At 39.4% G+C, this 17,600-nt stretch overlaps 1 protein-coding gene across 2 annotated transcripts; it reads left to right on the top strand.

Moving 5' to 3' along the window:
* The first annotated feature begins 436 nt into the window (after positions 1-436).
* dync1li2 (dynein, cytoplasmic 1, light intermediate chain 2) lies at positions 437-17,307 on the top strand. Of its 2 annotated transcripts, none has more exons than XM_039794746.1 (13): positions 437-522; positions 1,576-1,649; positions 2,192-2,308; positions 2,405-2,635; positions 6,493-6,656; positions 9,578-9,671; positions 9,852-9,987; positions 10,208-10,319; positions 10,426-10,485; positions 11,488-11,532; positions 11,687-11,804; positions 12,755-12,892; positions 13,812-17,307. In XM_039794746.1, the coding sequence occupies exons 1-13, from the start codon at positions 437-439 to the stop codon at positions 13,922-13,924; spliced, it is 1,488 nt and encodes a 495-aa protein (XP_039650680.1). In that variant the 3' UTR covers positions 13,925-17,307. The 2 variants fall into 2 exon arrangements, with proteins under 2 accessions (XP_039650680.1, XP_039650681.1); XM_039794747.1 differs by having other exon boundaries at positions 13,817-17,307.
* Positions 17,308-17,600: the final 293 nt, after the last annotated feature.

Below are 17,600 nucleotides of genomic sequence, written 5' to 3' on the forward strand. Positions count from 1 at the left end.
TTGAGTAATTGTTTTGAGAGTTAAAGTAGTTCCATTTTTTTCAGACTGGTTGTATTCTCATCATCAGCTGTTGCACGGGGGAAAAAACACTGCTATGACATCAGTATTGGCACGCGTCCAGAAGGGCTTGAATCCACGTTTGAAGATTTAAACCACACAGAATAGTCTACTTGTGTCAAATCCTCTTTATTCATATATTATTATCACATATTGTACAAATACAGTTTAACTTCCCTCAGAATAATTATTAAGACGACAAATATCACTGTTTAACAACTTTACTGATCGACAGATGTAGCTACAGAGGTGCACCCAGGGTCCCGGCGCGGCGTAGCAGTCAATGAATGCAACGTACCCTTGACTACTCGGATGAAGGCGGTGCTAGATGTGCCCAGGCAGCAGCAGGGCCTTGCCTTTGTGGTTGTAGAAAGAGAAGATGGCTCCCGTTCTGGAGAAACAGCTCCCGGGCGCAGCTGGGGCAGGCGACAATAACAACGAAGAGGAAGAAGGACAAAACCTTTGGCAAGTTCTGTAATTCTTTTTACGACTTCATGTCTGACCTTGCCATTTTATTTTTTTTTTTTAGAAAAAGCACACTCGTTGTGGTTCTGCTTTGTCACTGACGGGTGCTCACAACCAGACACCGGCCCGGCTAACAGTAACATTAGCACCAACCGAAGCTGGGCGGTCAGTGTGCTAACGTTACTTGTGTTAGCAGCTCAGCTAACGTCAGCAAAGTGGGATACTGCTGATTAGCTAACGTTACATTGTAGCTAGTTAGCCAATATTGTCCATGTTAGCGAGTTTTACTAATACAAGGCATTATGTTGAATTAACGAGGCAAGTTTGAGAGAGCCATTCATAGTATCTGGGGCTTTGACAGTTCATGTCAAGACAACACCTAAATACTAACGTTAGCTCCTTAATGCAATAACGTATAACGTAACAACAAGTATGCCGAAAAAAAAAAAACTCTTATCATAAGGGCGAACTGTTATGAGGCTTCAACTTGTCAGGTTTTATGGTTTCAGTTCCCTAACCTTAGCTACTTAGCTAGCTAGCTAGCTATATCTAACGTTAACGTACCGGTCAGTGGAAATGACTTATCATTTCCTGCTTTTCTTTGTGTTGTCGTGGACACATCACTGGGCTAACTGAAAGAGTGGAATACTCTTCTTGAACGTTAGCTACATGGGTGCAAGGGCTTTAAGCTGCACTGCTCCCAGGCTCTGGAACTCCCTGCCTCCACACATTTGACAGTCTGACAGCATAACAACATTCAAATCCCACCTCACATCTCACCTGTTTAAACTGGCCTACCGACCCTCTCTGTCCGAGTCCCTTTAGCCCCACCATTTTTTATTTATTTGTTATCATCTCCCCTTCTACACATGTCTGCTCACCCTATGTCTCTTGTTTTTCGATTGTCTGTGCAATAACAATAGTTAGGTTATGTTTTGGTAGCAACATATGTTTTTATATTCGGGAGCTGTCAATGTGCTACTTGACTGTCAATATAACGGCTATAGGTCATCTCTTTGTTATTCTCAATATCTGTCTTGTTTTTTCTTGTAGGACCTCGATATTGAGTGAAGTTTCAACTAGATCGAGTTCAAAGTTGCCATCAGGAAAAAATATCCTGATATTTGGTAAGTATTAGTTATTCTACATGTCTATGCTTCTGCACTGTTTGTAGTGTGTTTGGTGGGCAACCCTGAGGGGAGTGGAGGGCCTGCAAATTGCACTGAACTCACAAAAGCTAATGATAGCAAATTAAAACATTTCTGACTTTCTAAAAAGCCTGCACTTTCAGCGGTGTTTCTTCCCACACTCTTAAAATGGAGCATAATAAACATAAAAAATACAGAGAGGTCTTCTCGGGCGGGGGCATACTTATTTGGGTTGGGCTTCCAAAATGTGAGAAATAGCCTATTGCTATTGACCAGAACGATTTGTGTGAGACACTGCAGCCTCTGACAGTCATGGGAACACGAGTGTAGTCATTACATTTGAAGTGGAAATATTGTGAAGTCTAGGTAGGTTCTTGTATAGGCTGGAAGTTGAAGTGATGATTTCTTGGTACATCATATCCATTATTATTGTTTTTAAAATATCCATAATGATATGTGTCAAACAATATTACAACTATGAATAATATTATATCCAAGCTAATGAATAAAATATCTTACAGGTGAGGATGGATCAGGAAAAACAGCACTTATGTCCAAACTTCAAGGAGCTGATCACAACAAGAGAGGGAGGGGACTGGAGTATCTGTACTTAAATGTGCATGATGAGGACAGAGATGGTGAGTTTACCTGCTGTAGCTTTACTCGTGGTTGCTGTACAGCAGTAGCCTTTACAAAATAAAATATTAAACTAGTATTTTGTTTTTCCTTTGCAGATCTAACTCGCTGTAATGTGTGGATCCTGGATGGAGACCTATACCACAAAGGCCTACTTAAGTTTGCTGTTTCAGCTCAGTCACTACCTGACTGTCTAGCTGTGTTTGTTGCAGATATGTCACGGCCCTGGACCATTATGGAGTCACTGCAGAAGTGGGCCAGTGTGCTACGTGACCATGTGGACAAGCTCAAGATCCCTCCAGAGGACATGAGAGAAATGGAGCAGAAGAGTAAGTAATGTTTTGACTTTATCTACCTATATGTGACTTGCATTGTGGATGGTATTGAAATTAAACATCAACAAGGCTTTTATTTTGAAAGCTTAGCTCTTAGCTTTGATTTAGTTTACTTTCCAATAGTACCCCCAATTTAGAATATGTACATTTTCAGCCTGTTCCTTGGTGGAGCATATGGCCAACCTAACATGGAGATAAAAGGACTGAAGATTGAATTGAATGAAATATGTGTATGGCAAAAACTAGTGTAAATCCAAACGGGTCTTTGTTACGTTAAAGCAGACCATTGGTTAAGCTATAAGGTGTTGATTTTATGTCTTGACATGCAAAAATATAAAACTTAAAAGAAAATATGACATGAATACATTTAGTTGAACTGTATGTCAGAAGAGGGATTAAAGGAAACGGCACTCTGAAAAGGTGCCTGAAGCATCCTAGGGTAGAAGCAATGGGAGTCTTACATAATAAGAGCCTCATAGCTGACTGGCTACAAGGAAAAAAGAGCATGGAAGGCAAGCACTGTATAACATTACACATTGTCGTGGATGTTTCTAGATCATCTTCAGAGAGGCCCATGATCCTCAGCTGTGCACTCTGGCTGGAGGCGAGTTCTGCAGATCAATGAGTGTGATGCACTCAGATGTTGTTCTCCTGTTAATTTTAGAACCGATCATCTCTCGCTTATGAACAGGTCTTTTGTGTTTGGAAAAATGCTTTTGCAAGTTAGTTCAGTCTGCAGGGTTTTACAGAAAGTTAATGTCTGTCTAAGATTGCTTGCTGCTGTTGCTTTCTGAGTCTGAAATGACTTATCACAGTAAAGTCAAATTGTTTAATGATTTCAGATGAATTTGACAGAACAGGTATAAAAATGTTCTCAACATATAACATGCTAATACAGTAACAAGTGGTAACTGTCTGTTGGTAAATGTAAAAAAAGGAAAAGGGAATCTGTCATAAAGGTTATGACTAAAGCACAGTTTAATTAAAACCCTTTTAAGTGGGTATAATGACTAAAATGGGTCCACATTTTCAACTTGCTTTACTAACGTAGCTGTTTTAAATATGCATAGTTACAATGCAGTACAAAAGGAAATACTGCCTGGAGTTTATACATTATAACTTTTGTTCAGTAGATTTCAGCTTGAGCCTACATTACAGTTGTAAATGCAATCGTAGTGTTTGTACTGTAGAAGTATTTTTTCTTAAAGTCTTCACACTTTGCTTTGGTAATTTTTTTTAGGCTCAACTTTCAATCGGTTTGTCAGATTTCTCTTGGGTTCCTCCTACTTGATATCTTTCGCCAAACCCTTTGACCCCACCCACTGACATGGTCAGATTTCCAGTCTAGCTGAGGCATGTCATCCACAAAAAGTATCTTGCATATGAGTTGTGATGTCCATAGCAGATTGGTGAGACAGTCAGTGTGTGTGTGTGTGTGTGTGTGTGTGTGTTTTTTTTTGTGTGTGTGTGTGTGTGTGTGTGTGTGTGTGTGTGTGTGTGTGTGTGTGTGTGTGTGTGTGTGTGTGTGTGTGTGTGTGTGTGTGTGTGTGTGTGTGTGTGAGAGAGAGAGAGTGTGTGTGTCAGACTGGAAGTGGGTGTGAGTGGCTTTTGTCCAGGGAGTCTTGCAGGCGTCTTGCATCATGGTTCCCTCCCCTCTAACGGCAACGTCAGGGAAGGGACGTAAACTGAGTGGGTCTGAATTCAGTCAGTGGGCCGGATGTTCAGACTCCTGCTGTGCTGTAACTGAAGTAGACTGGCTGCCGGAGTCGTCTCATGTTTAATTACAGCATCAACCTATCGCTGCCTGGACCACACGTTGAAATGAGAAATATTTCACTCCGAGACTGACTTCTGTGGTAGTGACGAGACAGGGACTTTTCTTTTAGCCAAAGTATCTGGGAATGCTGTGTAGGCAAACCTTGTTTATTTTGTTTTCACTCTCGGTCTGTTTTATTTTTACTCTCGGTCTGTTTTACTTTTTAATAAAAGTAAAACTCAGTAATAACTTGGGCTTGTCTTACAATAGCCAGTTAGACTAAATTTGCTTATTAGACATTTAGTTGGCCAGAAACAACACCTTTTATTCGTAGCTAAACTTTACTGATAATGATTTCAAGAAATTAATACACCTTGTAAGGATCTCCTTATTAATGCAGGTCTATACATGCTTTTTAAAATCATCTTTTAGGTACTGTTTCAGTACTTAAAGTACAGTATATTTAATTTATTTAAGGCTGAGCAGTCCTTGATATGTATTTTGACCCCACCTTTGTTTGAGTACAAAGTCTGTCTTGTTTCAAAACATACAAGATACTCAAGTCATTATCTTAGCATAATCCATTGCTCTACTTCCTGACACCGTTGTGGTGGAGACAGGGCACCCTGATGAATGGACGGCAGTGAAAATAATGTTTGAGTGATGTCTTTTTCTAATAGTTACTCCTATTTTATTTTTTGTTCTTCTATATATTTGTGTGTGCTATGTTGAGGCCCATCAGACCCCCTTTGTAGTTTAATGTATCTGCACTGGAAATGATTAGATGAAAGTCTGGCTTCTTTTAGCAGTCATTCAATATTTTGTCAAATTGGGTTTAAATCTGTTGTCATCTGTATATAAACTTAAGCATGGGATAAAAGGTCAGAGATTTTCATTTATAATCCCTTTGGATGGCGTAAAGTCAGCATGTTAAATTCCTAGTGTACATATCCCAATCTATTTGTGCATATGCACTGGATTTATGTAATCTTGTTCCCTTTTAGATTGCTTGTAACACCAGCCCTTGCTGAATATACTAAATCCCATGTTTGAAAGTAAAAGTTGGCAAAGGTTTTGTTGGCTTTTCCCAACTGCATTTCCAAAGCTCCTGAGGAAGTAGGCCAAAGCTTTACTGCATATAACTCCCACACCACTACTACCTCCAACTCATACCACAGTATGGTAAATGTCTGGGCAGCACAACAGTAAAGTGAAGGATGCCATGTATTTATCTTTTTCTACCTTTCACCTGAGGCTCACCATGTAACCGTAGAAATATCATTCAGTGATACTAAACTACCAGCTAAACTGCCAGTAGCTCAGTCCGTAGGGAGTTGGGTCAGGAACCAGAGGGTCGCTGGTTCAAATCCCCTTACAGACCAAAATACGGAGTGTGGATTTATAGCTGGAGAGATTGTTGAGGGTTGTTGTTTGGACAGACCTGCTAAACAAAATCCTAAAGGAAACACTGTCCTGGGGACTGCAAGGGCACCCCCCCTAGTCCATGCTGTGTTAGAAGACTTTATCACAGACAACATAGAGCAAAGTTAAGAAAGGCTCAGTAATTTTGCTAAATTTGTTGCTACTATCTGATGCATTTACATTTTTGGAACAACAACTTTTTGTGAACATAATTTGTCCATTGTATCCTGCCATTTGTGTTATCTCTACACCGCTATTAAATGCATGTTAGTATGGGTCATAATGCTGAGAGAGAGAACATCCTAAAGTGCAAACTAATTGAATGTCAGTTGGGTAAAGAAAACATTTCATAAGAGGAGCAGAGATGCAGGTTTACTTAAGTCTGCATGGCACTCTTGGTTAAATGTTTTATTTTTGCATATTACATGATGCGATCTCCTTTCAATATACACTTTGCCAGAACATTTTCTTATAAAGATACAAATGTTTTTTTTTTGTGATTTATTAAAAAATAGGGGTCAACTGGAAAACAAGGTGAAAAAGTATTTGTCTATTAACGAAAGAGAGAGGGTTTGGCAGATAAAGACAATGAAAACTGAACTTGTTTATTATGTTATTATTTTCACTAATGGCCTCTCCTCCTGTGTTTTTGCTCCCTTTGTCTTTCCACTAGTGGTGAAAGCGTTCCAAGAGTACACAGAACCGGAGGATGCCACCCCATCCTCCCCACAGAGACGGGCCCCAACAGCAGGGGAAGACGAGGCTGTTGTGTTACCACTTGGGGACAACACACTCACACACAACCTGGGCATTCCAGTGCTAATAGTTTGCACAAAGGTAAATAATTCCTACATCCCAAAAGTCTTTCTATAAGAGGTTTTACCAATCAACCTATCAAAGATTTTCAGAGGTACTTTTATTGGTTAACCTTTCTCACTACTTAAAAAGTGCAACTTCCCATAAATTACACATGCAGCCTCCACAATTTTGTTTTTAGAAATGATACTTACCTTCTGTTTAGAGGGTGTGTCCAATGGGTTTAGCAGTTCCTCAAAGTTCTCGTACTTCAACAGTATCCACAGAAAAGTGGGCAGGCCAAAATTTATTGTGAACCTAAATTGATATGCGGGCCGGATCAGAATGTGCAAGGGGCCGGATTTGGCCCAGGGGCCTTGAGTTTGACACATGTGGCCTAAGTAATGTCCTGCCACTCTCTCTTTAGTTGCTGCTGAATGGTTTCTAGAAACTCACTCGGGCCACCTACGGCCATGGTCCATAGCTTCTCTACACTCCACTTACACCCTTGGATCTACTTTTGCAGCCACAGCCCTTCTAGCCTTTAGGAACCCCTCTCTACTTGAATCTCATTTCTCTGTCATATCCCTTCCCCTTACCCCTGTGTCTTACCCCTAGCCCTTGTGCCTCGAAACTGAGTGGTAAGGGGTAGGGGTGAAAACATACCCCTATGAAATGAGATGCCACTTGGTTATGTAATCATACATACTTAGGTCTGTTTGCAATAAATATTTCTATATACACTGCATGGTGTTGTCAGTTATCACTGTTTTGAATGTCTTTCACTACGTTTACAAGCAGCCAATAACCCATTCAAAACCGGAATATTAGCAATAACCCGGTCGCGCACGGCCATGTAAAAAAAACGAATATGCTCATATTCCTGTTTTTAAAAACCCAAAAATGATCCCTGGGTTACCCCTTTTCTAACCCGAAATTTTGGTCATGTAAACGCATATCGGCATATCCCCATCAAAAGGAACATTGATTTGTGTTCTGCGCATGTTCTATTCGCAAGGAATCTTGGTCTTTTGAGTAGAGGAACTTCTTGTATGTGCCAGAAAACCTGCTCGCAGTATACCGGAAGTAAACAAGAAGTAGAGGTAAACATGGCGAGACGCAGCACAGCACCACACTTTTGGAGCGAGGAGGAAACCAATTTCTTTATTAGTGTGGTGAAAACCATGAAATAATATCTTTTGTTGATGGCAGAAAGTACCGAGATAGTGAGATTTATAAGAAGGTGACCGAAAAGTTACACGAAGCAGGGTTTGTCACTACGTCCAGACGCTAACCGTGCGTCGCCGTTTACATCGGGATATTGCCAATTGATTACAAATTCCATGTATACAGGAGTAACTCTCGCTGCTCACGCATGTAAACGGGTTATTCCGAATGTTTCAGAAACCTGAATAGTGACCTTAACCCGACCATAACCCGAAAATTGACAGCTTGTAAACGTAGTCAGTGATATTCAGAAACACTTTCTTTAACAAAAATCTGTCTTTATTGCCCAATAAAGTAAACACAACATTATTACAACTATTAGAACCATAACTTACATGTCACACGCACATAAAAAAGGCACTCAAATGTATAAAACTAAAAAAAGACCCAAGACCACAAACAAACAAAAAACTACAGCTATTCAGAAATTCCAGACCACAGTCTGATGTCTGTTGGCCAGTAACCCTTCTCTCCAACCCCCATTTCTTTCATTAGTGTCCTGTATCATAACAAACAACAATGTGCAGGTGCATGAACAGGAATGAATTGCACATGATTACAATAGTACAGTACCAATACAATAATGAATGGCTACAATATAAATGCAGAAACTTCTGCTCGTTTTCAGCCTGAAAGTGGATGAGTGTGATACGGGACGGTAAATGTAAAGCACGTATCGATGTCTCCAAAGCAAGTAGTGTTATGCACTGACATCAAACGAAATTTGCTGCTAATGGAGTTTAGTTAACACTCTAGACATGCATGGAGTCCATTCAAGGCAGAGAAATGCAGGACTGTTGTGCAAATAAGCAATGTAACGTTAGCGTAGCAAACTAGCGATTTTTAAAAACGTTTCAATTACAAACATGGTTGCAAATATATATGTACAGGACTGTGTAGCGCACAAAACAAGACTTTCGTAATTTTTACATCAATTATTTAAGCAGAAAATACTTACATTTATGGGTCTCTCTGGTTGCTGGTTGCGCAGTGTATTCTGGGTACCCCTTGCTTTCAAGTAAGCTCGCGACTTTGCTTAAAACTAAGGGGTATCTACCCCATCCCCTTAGCCCTACCCCTCGATCAAAACGAGAATTGGGATAGCCCTTACTCTCACGTGAAGGCACAGAGAAATGAGACGCAGCCTTAGACCTGAGTTGCCTGCAATAAACAGGCAGAAACACACAGAAAGCCTCCTTTAACACCTTGACAGCCTGGCTCACTGCTGTTTTCCTCTGTTATTTTTTATTTTATTTTTTATTTTTTTTTTAAATTTCCTCCATGAAGAGCACATTTGGGCTCAGACCCTATGAACTTTCATGTATGCTTTTTGATGCTGTGCTTTGAGCCAGTATCCTCAAATAAAAAGCTGCCATTATACTTTTACCCTCCCAGGCAAAGACTTGCTGAGAAACACAGTGCAGCCATCAGCAGAGCTTCACATGCTAGCTGTGTCTAGAAAATTGTGAATTGTTTACTCTGTGCTTAAAAACAACAACACTTGGAACATAAAATCCCTGGGGGGGGGCATATTGATTTGTGCATCGCACCTGCGTCTGTGTGGATTGACAATTTTTAGGAATAAAATCTAGAAACACAACAGAATACACTGTCAGCAGTGTAACATTGTGCATATTTGTGATTGCTGGCATTTTAATGTCTGTGTGATTTTTATATATATATATATCTCTATCTCTCTCAATCAATCAATCTCTTTCCAATGTTTTATCCTTCAGTGTGACGCAGTCGGCGTACTAGAAAAGGAGCATGACTACAGAGAGGAGCACTTCGATTTCATCCAGTCCCACATCAGGCAATTTTGCTTGCAGTGTATCCTTTTAATAATTGTTTGTAGTTCTATCACAATGGTCATTTATAACATTCACTGTTCAGGTAGAAATGCTGTTTATATGGCCCATGATATTTTATTGATTTTAATCAATTAATCAATCAATTCATCATTAATAATGTCATTACCCCAATAATTGCTGCCTTAACTGAATTAAACAGATGGAGCTGGCCTGATCTACACATCAGTCAAAGAGGAGAAGAACCTGGATCTGCTTTACAAATATATAGTGCATAAGATGTATGAGTTCCAGTTCACCACACCGGCCTTAGTGGTGGAGAAGGATGCAGTGTTCATGTAAGCGAAGATAGCTTATTTAGTTTAGTGTTTCTTTTGGTTTCATAATTGAAACATTTAGGTAATGTTGTTGCCAACTGCCATCTTTCCTTTTGTTTTTGTTATCAGTGATATACCAATAACGAATTCTCATTTTGATTCCAAGGAAGTACTCTACATAATTATCTACAACAGAGTTTACATCATTGCACCGACTGTAATTAGTATTCCTTCCTTTCAGTCCATCTGGATGGGATAATGAGAAGAAAATTGGGATTTTGCATGAAAACTTAACAACAGTCCGACCCGAAGATCCATTTGAAGATTTTATCACGAAGCCCCCAGTACGAAAGGTAAGTTAATGCAAATACTGAGAAAATGTAAACTTTAGAGGACGACAACACAACCTAAAGTGCCAGTTAAATAACCACATGCTTTCCCTTTTGCTCTCCTTCGCAGCTGGTTCATGACAAAGAGATAAATGCAGAGGATGAGCAGGTATTCCTGATGAAGCAACAGGTACGTGTCAGTCTTTCTAGCATATTTCATGATTCTTTTGTCACTAGCCGCAGAGATTGACTGTGTGTCTGAAAATAAATGTTGATTTTAAAGGCAAGCTTTGAAAATTGAAATAAACATCCAAGATCAAACTGGATAACATGATATGGAAGTTGTAATGGTGTGAGTGTTATTGGTAGCATGAGAAAAATAAGTTGTAAGGAGGATATCTTACATCCATGTTACAAAGATTTCAAAGAAAATAAACACCAACAAATTTGGCTCTAATTTAGTGAACAGCTGGACCCAAGATCCATTCCTTTTTTAGATTTTAGTGGTGATTCTGAACTGGCATTTCACTATTAAAGGTGCCGTAGGTTGGATTGTGAAGATCCAGGACTTAGCCAAAAATGTTTAACATCGACAACTTCTTAGTCCCCCCTTCCGCTAAAGCCCAAAACGGTCTCCTAAGCCCCTCACCCCACAAGGGACAATGAATGTGTGTACATGAGCAGTGATTGACACGCAGTTAGAACCCCCCACTGGCCCTGATTGGTGCATCTGAACAGGGGGTGGTGGATTTTTGCAAATCACACTACAGGCTGTAGGTGGTACCAGAGGAGCCATATTTTGTTTAAATTACCAGCTTCATGTAGTTCTACTGGAACATAGGGTCAGTTTCAGCAAATATGACAAAGTTTTATTCTGTCATATTTGGTTTTTAAGTCTTACCTACTGCACCTTTTAAACAAATGAGCATACAGTACTCATGTGCTGGTGAATATCTGAAACTTCCACATTACAAGTAACATTGCCTTCACTTCCTATTTTGTAGGAGGGCAGTCTAAAAAAAACAAAACAAAAAAAAACACTCAACTGATGCTTTAGTTTTGCAAGTTAGAGAATTGTTCAGTGTTTGTTGAGGTTTCTTTCTGCCAAATTCGCTCTACTTTTATCTGCACTGACCACTGTAAACCACATCTGAATTAAGCCATTCACCGTGTAACTTTTCTTTCTCTACAGTCTTTGTTAGCAAAGCAGCCAGCCACGCCAACAAGAGGAGCAACAGTAAGTGTCTTAACACTGTCCTCAAATGTGGAATCTTTTGTAATGGATTTATGTTTTCCTTTTTCTTTGCAATGTATCCTTTTTTTTTTTCCTGGATAGACAAACCAAGTTATTTGTTATTGACCACAGTCTTGGTCTGGTTTCTGTGTTGCAGGAGTCTCCAGGACGGACAGCCTCAGGGTCTCCCAGGCCCGCGGGTCGCGCCGGCCAACCCAACGTGACTAGCGGCTCACCAATGACTGCTGTCAAAAAGCCTGACCCTAACATGAAAGGTAGGAGCTCTATGAATGCTTGTTTATTTTCATACCTGATTATTGAGAATCATCCTTTGCACTCCAGAACTCCCTAGTTTGCCACAGTGGCTTGGCACAGTCCTTTCTATTCTCTCTTTAATCATCCATATTTATTGAAACCGATGTTTGGTCCCGCAATAAAACAGTTTTGATCGCGGTCTTTTCATTCATTTTTTATCTTTCGTCTGTAATGTGAAGACACTGCCCCCAAGAGGTAAAAACCAAAATAATTCACATAACAACATATTCCTGCGCAACTCCTGAGCTGGCCACCCTTAAGCTGAAATACTGACTTTTTCTTCTTAAGTGCAATGGGGGGCTAGTGCATTCCACTAGAGTGGGTTTAACTGGATTTAATAGAGGTCGCCTATTGGTGGTTTTGAATTGTGATGTTGTTAGTGGAGTTAAAATTGCAGACTAGAAAGGATTCTTTAGACTTTTTTTGTACTCTGTATCAAAGCAAATCATATCTCAAAGGATAGTTCTCTGTGTTTATAGCAACTTTATCAAACACATTTTCCTGATAAAAGACCTGGAGTTTTTCCTTATCCAAATCATGGCTCCTAAAATAGTGTCATATGATGAACAGATTGTAAAGCTCTCTGAGACATCCTGTGGTTTTAGGGTGGTGCACTTTTGTCCTTGACTTTACAAGAAGATGACGTGGGCTTATTTAGCAAAAAGGTGATTATATGTGGCAAGAACAAAAGATATTTAAGTAACTGAAGATATCCCAGACTGCTAATCTGGAGTCATAACATTATAAGATGTTAGACATGAAAGCAGATAATCTGTTAAAAATCAGCCTACTATATACAGTATGTACAACCTATTAAAAACTCCTGTTTGTAATATTGTTATCTTAATATATATAACATATATTGTTATTGGATTGTTATTATATTGTTATTGTATAACCTTCCTTTCAGCGGGTGCTGCCAATGAGGGAGTGCTGGCTAACTTCTTCAACAGTCTGTTGAGTAAAAAGACTGGAGCCCCAGGGAGCCCAGGGAGCCCAGGAAGTGGAGCAGTTGGAGCTGGAGTGCAAGGGTCCGCCAAGAAAACAGGTACAATCTCTCATTCCAGCGCTCTCACCTCTGATCTTAGTAAAAAAACAACAGCCTCTCTATTTTCAAACCTTCTTCCTTACAGGTTAGCAGTTTTCCTTTTTAGTTTTTTCGAAGCAGTTATAAAACCTTATTGTTCACAGGATCCTGTGAATGTAGATCTATCCCAGAGCATGGGCTCCATGCACACATAAGTCGAGACCAGAGGAAAGATAGAAACAGGGCCAGAGAGAGGGAGAGAGAGGGAGAGAGAGGGAGAGAGGGAGAGAGAAGGAGAGAGAGGGAGAGAGAGGGAGAGAGAGGGAGAGAGAGGGAGAGCGCTTCTGGCATCTGAGAAAACTTGCGACAGGCCTGTATGCACCAAATCTCCAAACATAAGTGCCATCATGAAACTAATGTCACTCACTCCATGTCATATCCCACTGCTTTCTTGGTCAACTCATTTATTTTCCTCTTATTTTGCTTGAGTAACCTCAGCTGTTTTGCATGTCAACACCGTTCTTATGTTCAGCTCAACCTTTCTTTTTTTTTACTTTGTTATATCAGGTAAATATAACAAAGTCAGATACAGTGAAATGGCTGAATGTACCCAGTGAAAAATGGATGGAAACATGGCATAACTCATCTCTCTGTCTGGGACCACTGACATGTACTTTTTGTTCCAGCGCTGAGCAGCGTTAACATCTCTCTGAGACCCAGCTGAAAGGATTATGCATGAGTGCATGTTCACTTTGTCTGATGATTAGTTTTGCATGTGTGTTAACTGTGGCAGCGAGCCGCCAAACTCCAGCATGGGACCGCAACCACATCCAACCCTGTTCCATCCGCTTGCTGGCCGTAGAAAACCGCTGTTTCTGAATACACACAGACAGAAGCTACAGGAGATTACTTTTGGACTTTGTCTCCTGTGTTTTCCAAGGGCAGAAGCCGGGTTTGAATGATGTCCAGGCGGAGTTGGACCGGATGACTCGCAAACAAGACTCCATGGTTTCAGCTAACAACATACCGCCGCCGACTGAAAACGAAGCGTGAAGGCAACAAAAACCGCTGCACCGTCCACTGCGTTAATACTCTGGAAATATACATGTACATGTGAGCGTAAAAAAATTGACCAAATTCCCAATGTCAGTATCAGTCAGCACACACAGTGGTTTCACCAAAATGAGTTTCAGATGCTATCAGATATTTTGGTGTTCTGGTAAGATGGTAAGAGAGAGATAACAGAGATTGTGGTGTTAATGAGATGATAAAGGAGTGCTGAAGGCTTGGCTTTATTTCTGTCCTCTCCTAAAAGTTATTTAGTGAGGGATGTCAGATTATGGAAATGTGTGCACACTCCCTGTCAGCCAGCCTGATGCGCTGGGCTGCATGCCCCCCCCCCCACACACACACTTTCTGGGGTAAAACACACTCTGGTTCAGCTTATCTTGTGGAAGGAATTTGGTTGCGATTGGAAAGGTATTTAAACCTTAAATATATTCATTGAAAAAGCGTAATTTAAAAAACATATGTACTATGTAAAAAAAAAAAAATGTTAGATATGATACTGATGTATTTATACAAAGCTCCTTTTTTATTTTGTGCCCCATTTATCGGTTAAAGGAAACCTTCATCTGTATCACATAACATGTTAAATAGCCACTGACGTCATGACACTAATACGTCCCGATAGCTGATATCATATCATTTGCCCTATTCATCTCAAATGATTCTGTAAATATAAATACTAAAAAAAAAAAAAATCTATTCAGGTTAACTTTGATTTAGTATAAAATGCAATTCTGTCCAAATTCTGAAAATAGCTTCTTAGAATAGATGAGATTGGTTGGGATTTGATAGGCTTAAAGGTTGCAATGGAACTGCTTCTTTAGCTACAGGTGTGTATATTTGGGGATGGGGTTGGGCAGCATCTTTCCTACTATAACTCCTAAGTGCCTCGCACAGTTAGCTGTTTGTGTCATAGTAGAGGTGCTTGTCTACATAAGGGGAAATGCACTGTAGCACCATCGGTTAAAAGGTTTTTGTCCATTTCTTATCATCCGTATAATTTATTTCGCTTTTACATTTTTGTTAATGTACAACAAGCCTGTGGTCTGTTATTTTTGAGAAATAACATTTCTGTGGCCTAAGTTAATGGTGTTTAATAGAGCAATATATTGAATGCCTTCCTTCGAACTGGGCTGCTGATATAAGAGGAAACCACATGATGATACTTTTGGGTCCCCCCAGAAGAACACTTACTGTGGTGGAAACCACTCACTTTGCAGCCAAAAGACACACAATGATTTGCTGTGGTTTGAACAAAATGAGATATTGTGTTTCACAGCACTGTCCTCCTTTTGATTTCACATGTTTTATTCACACTGTACTTCACATGTCGGTTCAAACATTCCCAGTTTCTACATGAAGTAGCTGTAGAAACACAGCCCTGTAGTAAAACCTGTTTGTCCTGTCAGGTCTTTCTGTTCAGTCTCTTTCAGTGCCCATTTAAAATAACGACCTTTGCCTTCAATGTACAGCTAACAGTTTGTCACACTGGGCACCCTGCCTTTACAGGAATGCTCCTAATTAATTTGTGTGTCCTTAAGGGGTTGCTTAATTGTGTTATGTAAATTATCTTTTTTTTTTCTTTTTTTTTATATAAAGTAAAACCATTATACTCTACCATATCCAATCTGTAATAATAATTATGGTTTCATGAAACCATAATTTAATCAAAATTAATTAAGTGTACATTATCATTAAGTCTGTATGCAAGGCCCTACTTAATCTTATGGATAGTGTACATCAGTAGCTTTCACAGAAGTAATGACAGGTGTGACGAGAGCAGCTATTTGCTATTTAATAGCAAAAAAGGACAACTGGAGTGAATTGGGATATGGAACCAAAGATGCATATTAGTCACTCTTTTCTGCTTTTATAGTTGATAATCCTCCATAAGATTAACCAGTGGCCATGTTGTGTCCCACTCTTGCATGGAGCCCTCGCATTCCAAACTTCAGACCTACCTATGAACTCGTTGTTGTGAATAACACCCTATAACACCCTAATGGTAGAAATGCCTTACTCCACTCAACCATATCTGGGGTTTTATGAGTCAAAGGAAGAAAATACCATACTTATGTACAGTAGATTATGGTAAATTCTCTAAATTGGTCTACACATTTAATGCAATTAGGGTTTAACTTTAAATTTGCTCTGTAAGGGAATAACCACAAGACCATATTGGTGTACAGTCTACGTTATGCAGGCTTTGATTTATTATCAAAATTATGCTACACAACTGTTCTGGATTTACTTTTGATCAAAATGAAGATCTTTTCATTTCTCCTCATCTTTGAGTTTTTTTTGTGACTGGGTGGAATGTGCGCCTGAGGGTCTGTTGCCGAAGTGGATGAAGCACAATTTAAGAACAGCCAGGAGCAGTATCGCCACATGTTGAAATAAGCACTTTTCCTTGGACACTTGTATCAATTCCCTGTTGCTACAGTTATCGATACAGAATGCATTTTTTTCTTTCTTTTTTTTGCCTTGCCTTTGTTAGAAGATTTAGTAATGAACCTAGAAGTTAATCTCAACAGTAAAACTGCATTATTTATCTGCATTTGCTGCTTAAGTTATGGAAGGTGCACCTGATGGTTAACTATGGAATAGCCACTTTCTGCTGGTGATACTGTAAATTGAATCAATCCTCTAGACATGTCATTACACCTTTGCTAGGGATGTTTTTTGGGAAATCTTGAAGTAGATAAACCAAATAAATGTCCATTCATTTTCAGGTTTGACCTTTTTGCCCATGAAACGTCCCCTTGTTTATGTTTACATCCTAATTAGGCATGTTTTGTTTGTGTTGTCAAATATGGCTTTGCCCATTGACACTTTCTGTTTTAAAAGAATTTTGAAATGCCACCCTAATCTGACAGACGACCACACTGATATTTCTTCATCAAACATGGCCACAATTGTTAAATTTGGCATTTAGCTGAGTGGAATGAAGTGCTCTCATGCTGCTTGGTTTCAAAGTTGCAGCCGCTTTTTGTAAATGTTGGATGTTGCTCCCAAGATTGAATAATGAACAGTTGTAACTTTTGTAATCCAACGTCAGTTGAAAGCAACTGCCTCTTCACATCCTAACTGAATTGCCTTCAACCACTATTGACTATATTGTCTACATCTGTATGAGACTTTGAGCTTCTGCTTCCAGTCCTTTTGTATTCAGGATATCAAGACATTGTAAGCACATAGACTGGCTGCATTTTTGTGTCCTGAATTAATTCAGAAGTTGATTGTATGACTTTTAACACAATTCTGTAGCCTTTAAGCTGCAATGTGGATTCTCGCTTCTTACGCCGACAAAGATAAGGAAAATGTTTATCAGACCCCTGGCTTCAATAAAACCAAGAATCCAAACTTTGGTTGACTTTCACATTCTTGCGTCTATTTTTACAATGTTTATTGATTTGATTGATGTATTAACTGTAATAGCTCCACAACCCCTAACTCTTACCACCACACTAAACACAAAATATAAAAGAGTGACATTGCTAATTAATGACAACTATGATGCTGATTGCTCAATCAAAAATAGAAATGAACATTTAAAAAAAAAATCACATATGTAACAAAAGCAGTAAAACAATTACAGATTACAAGCATCACCACAGATTAAAAGATTTGAAATATTTAAATTGTAGTTGTAACAAATGTG

Source organism: Perca fluviatilis, chromosome 3 (genome assembly GCF_010015445.1).
Source record: "Perca fluviatilis chromosome 3, GENO_Pfluv_1.0, whole genome shotgun sequence".
NCBI lineage: Eukaryota > Metazoa > Chordata > Actinopteri > Perciformes > Percidae > Perca > Perca fluviatilis.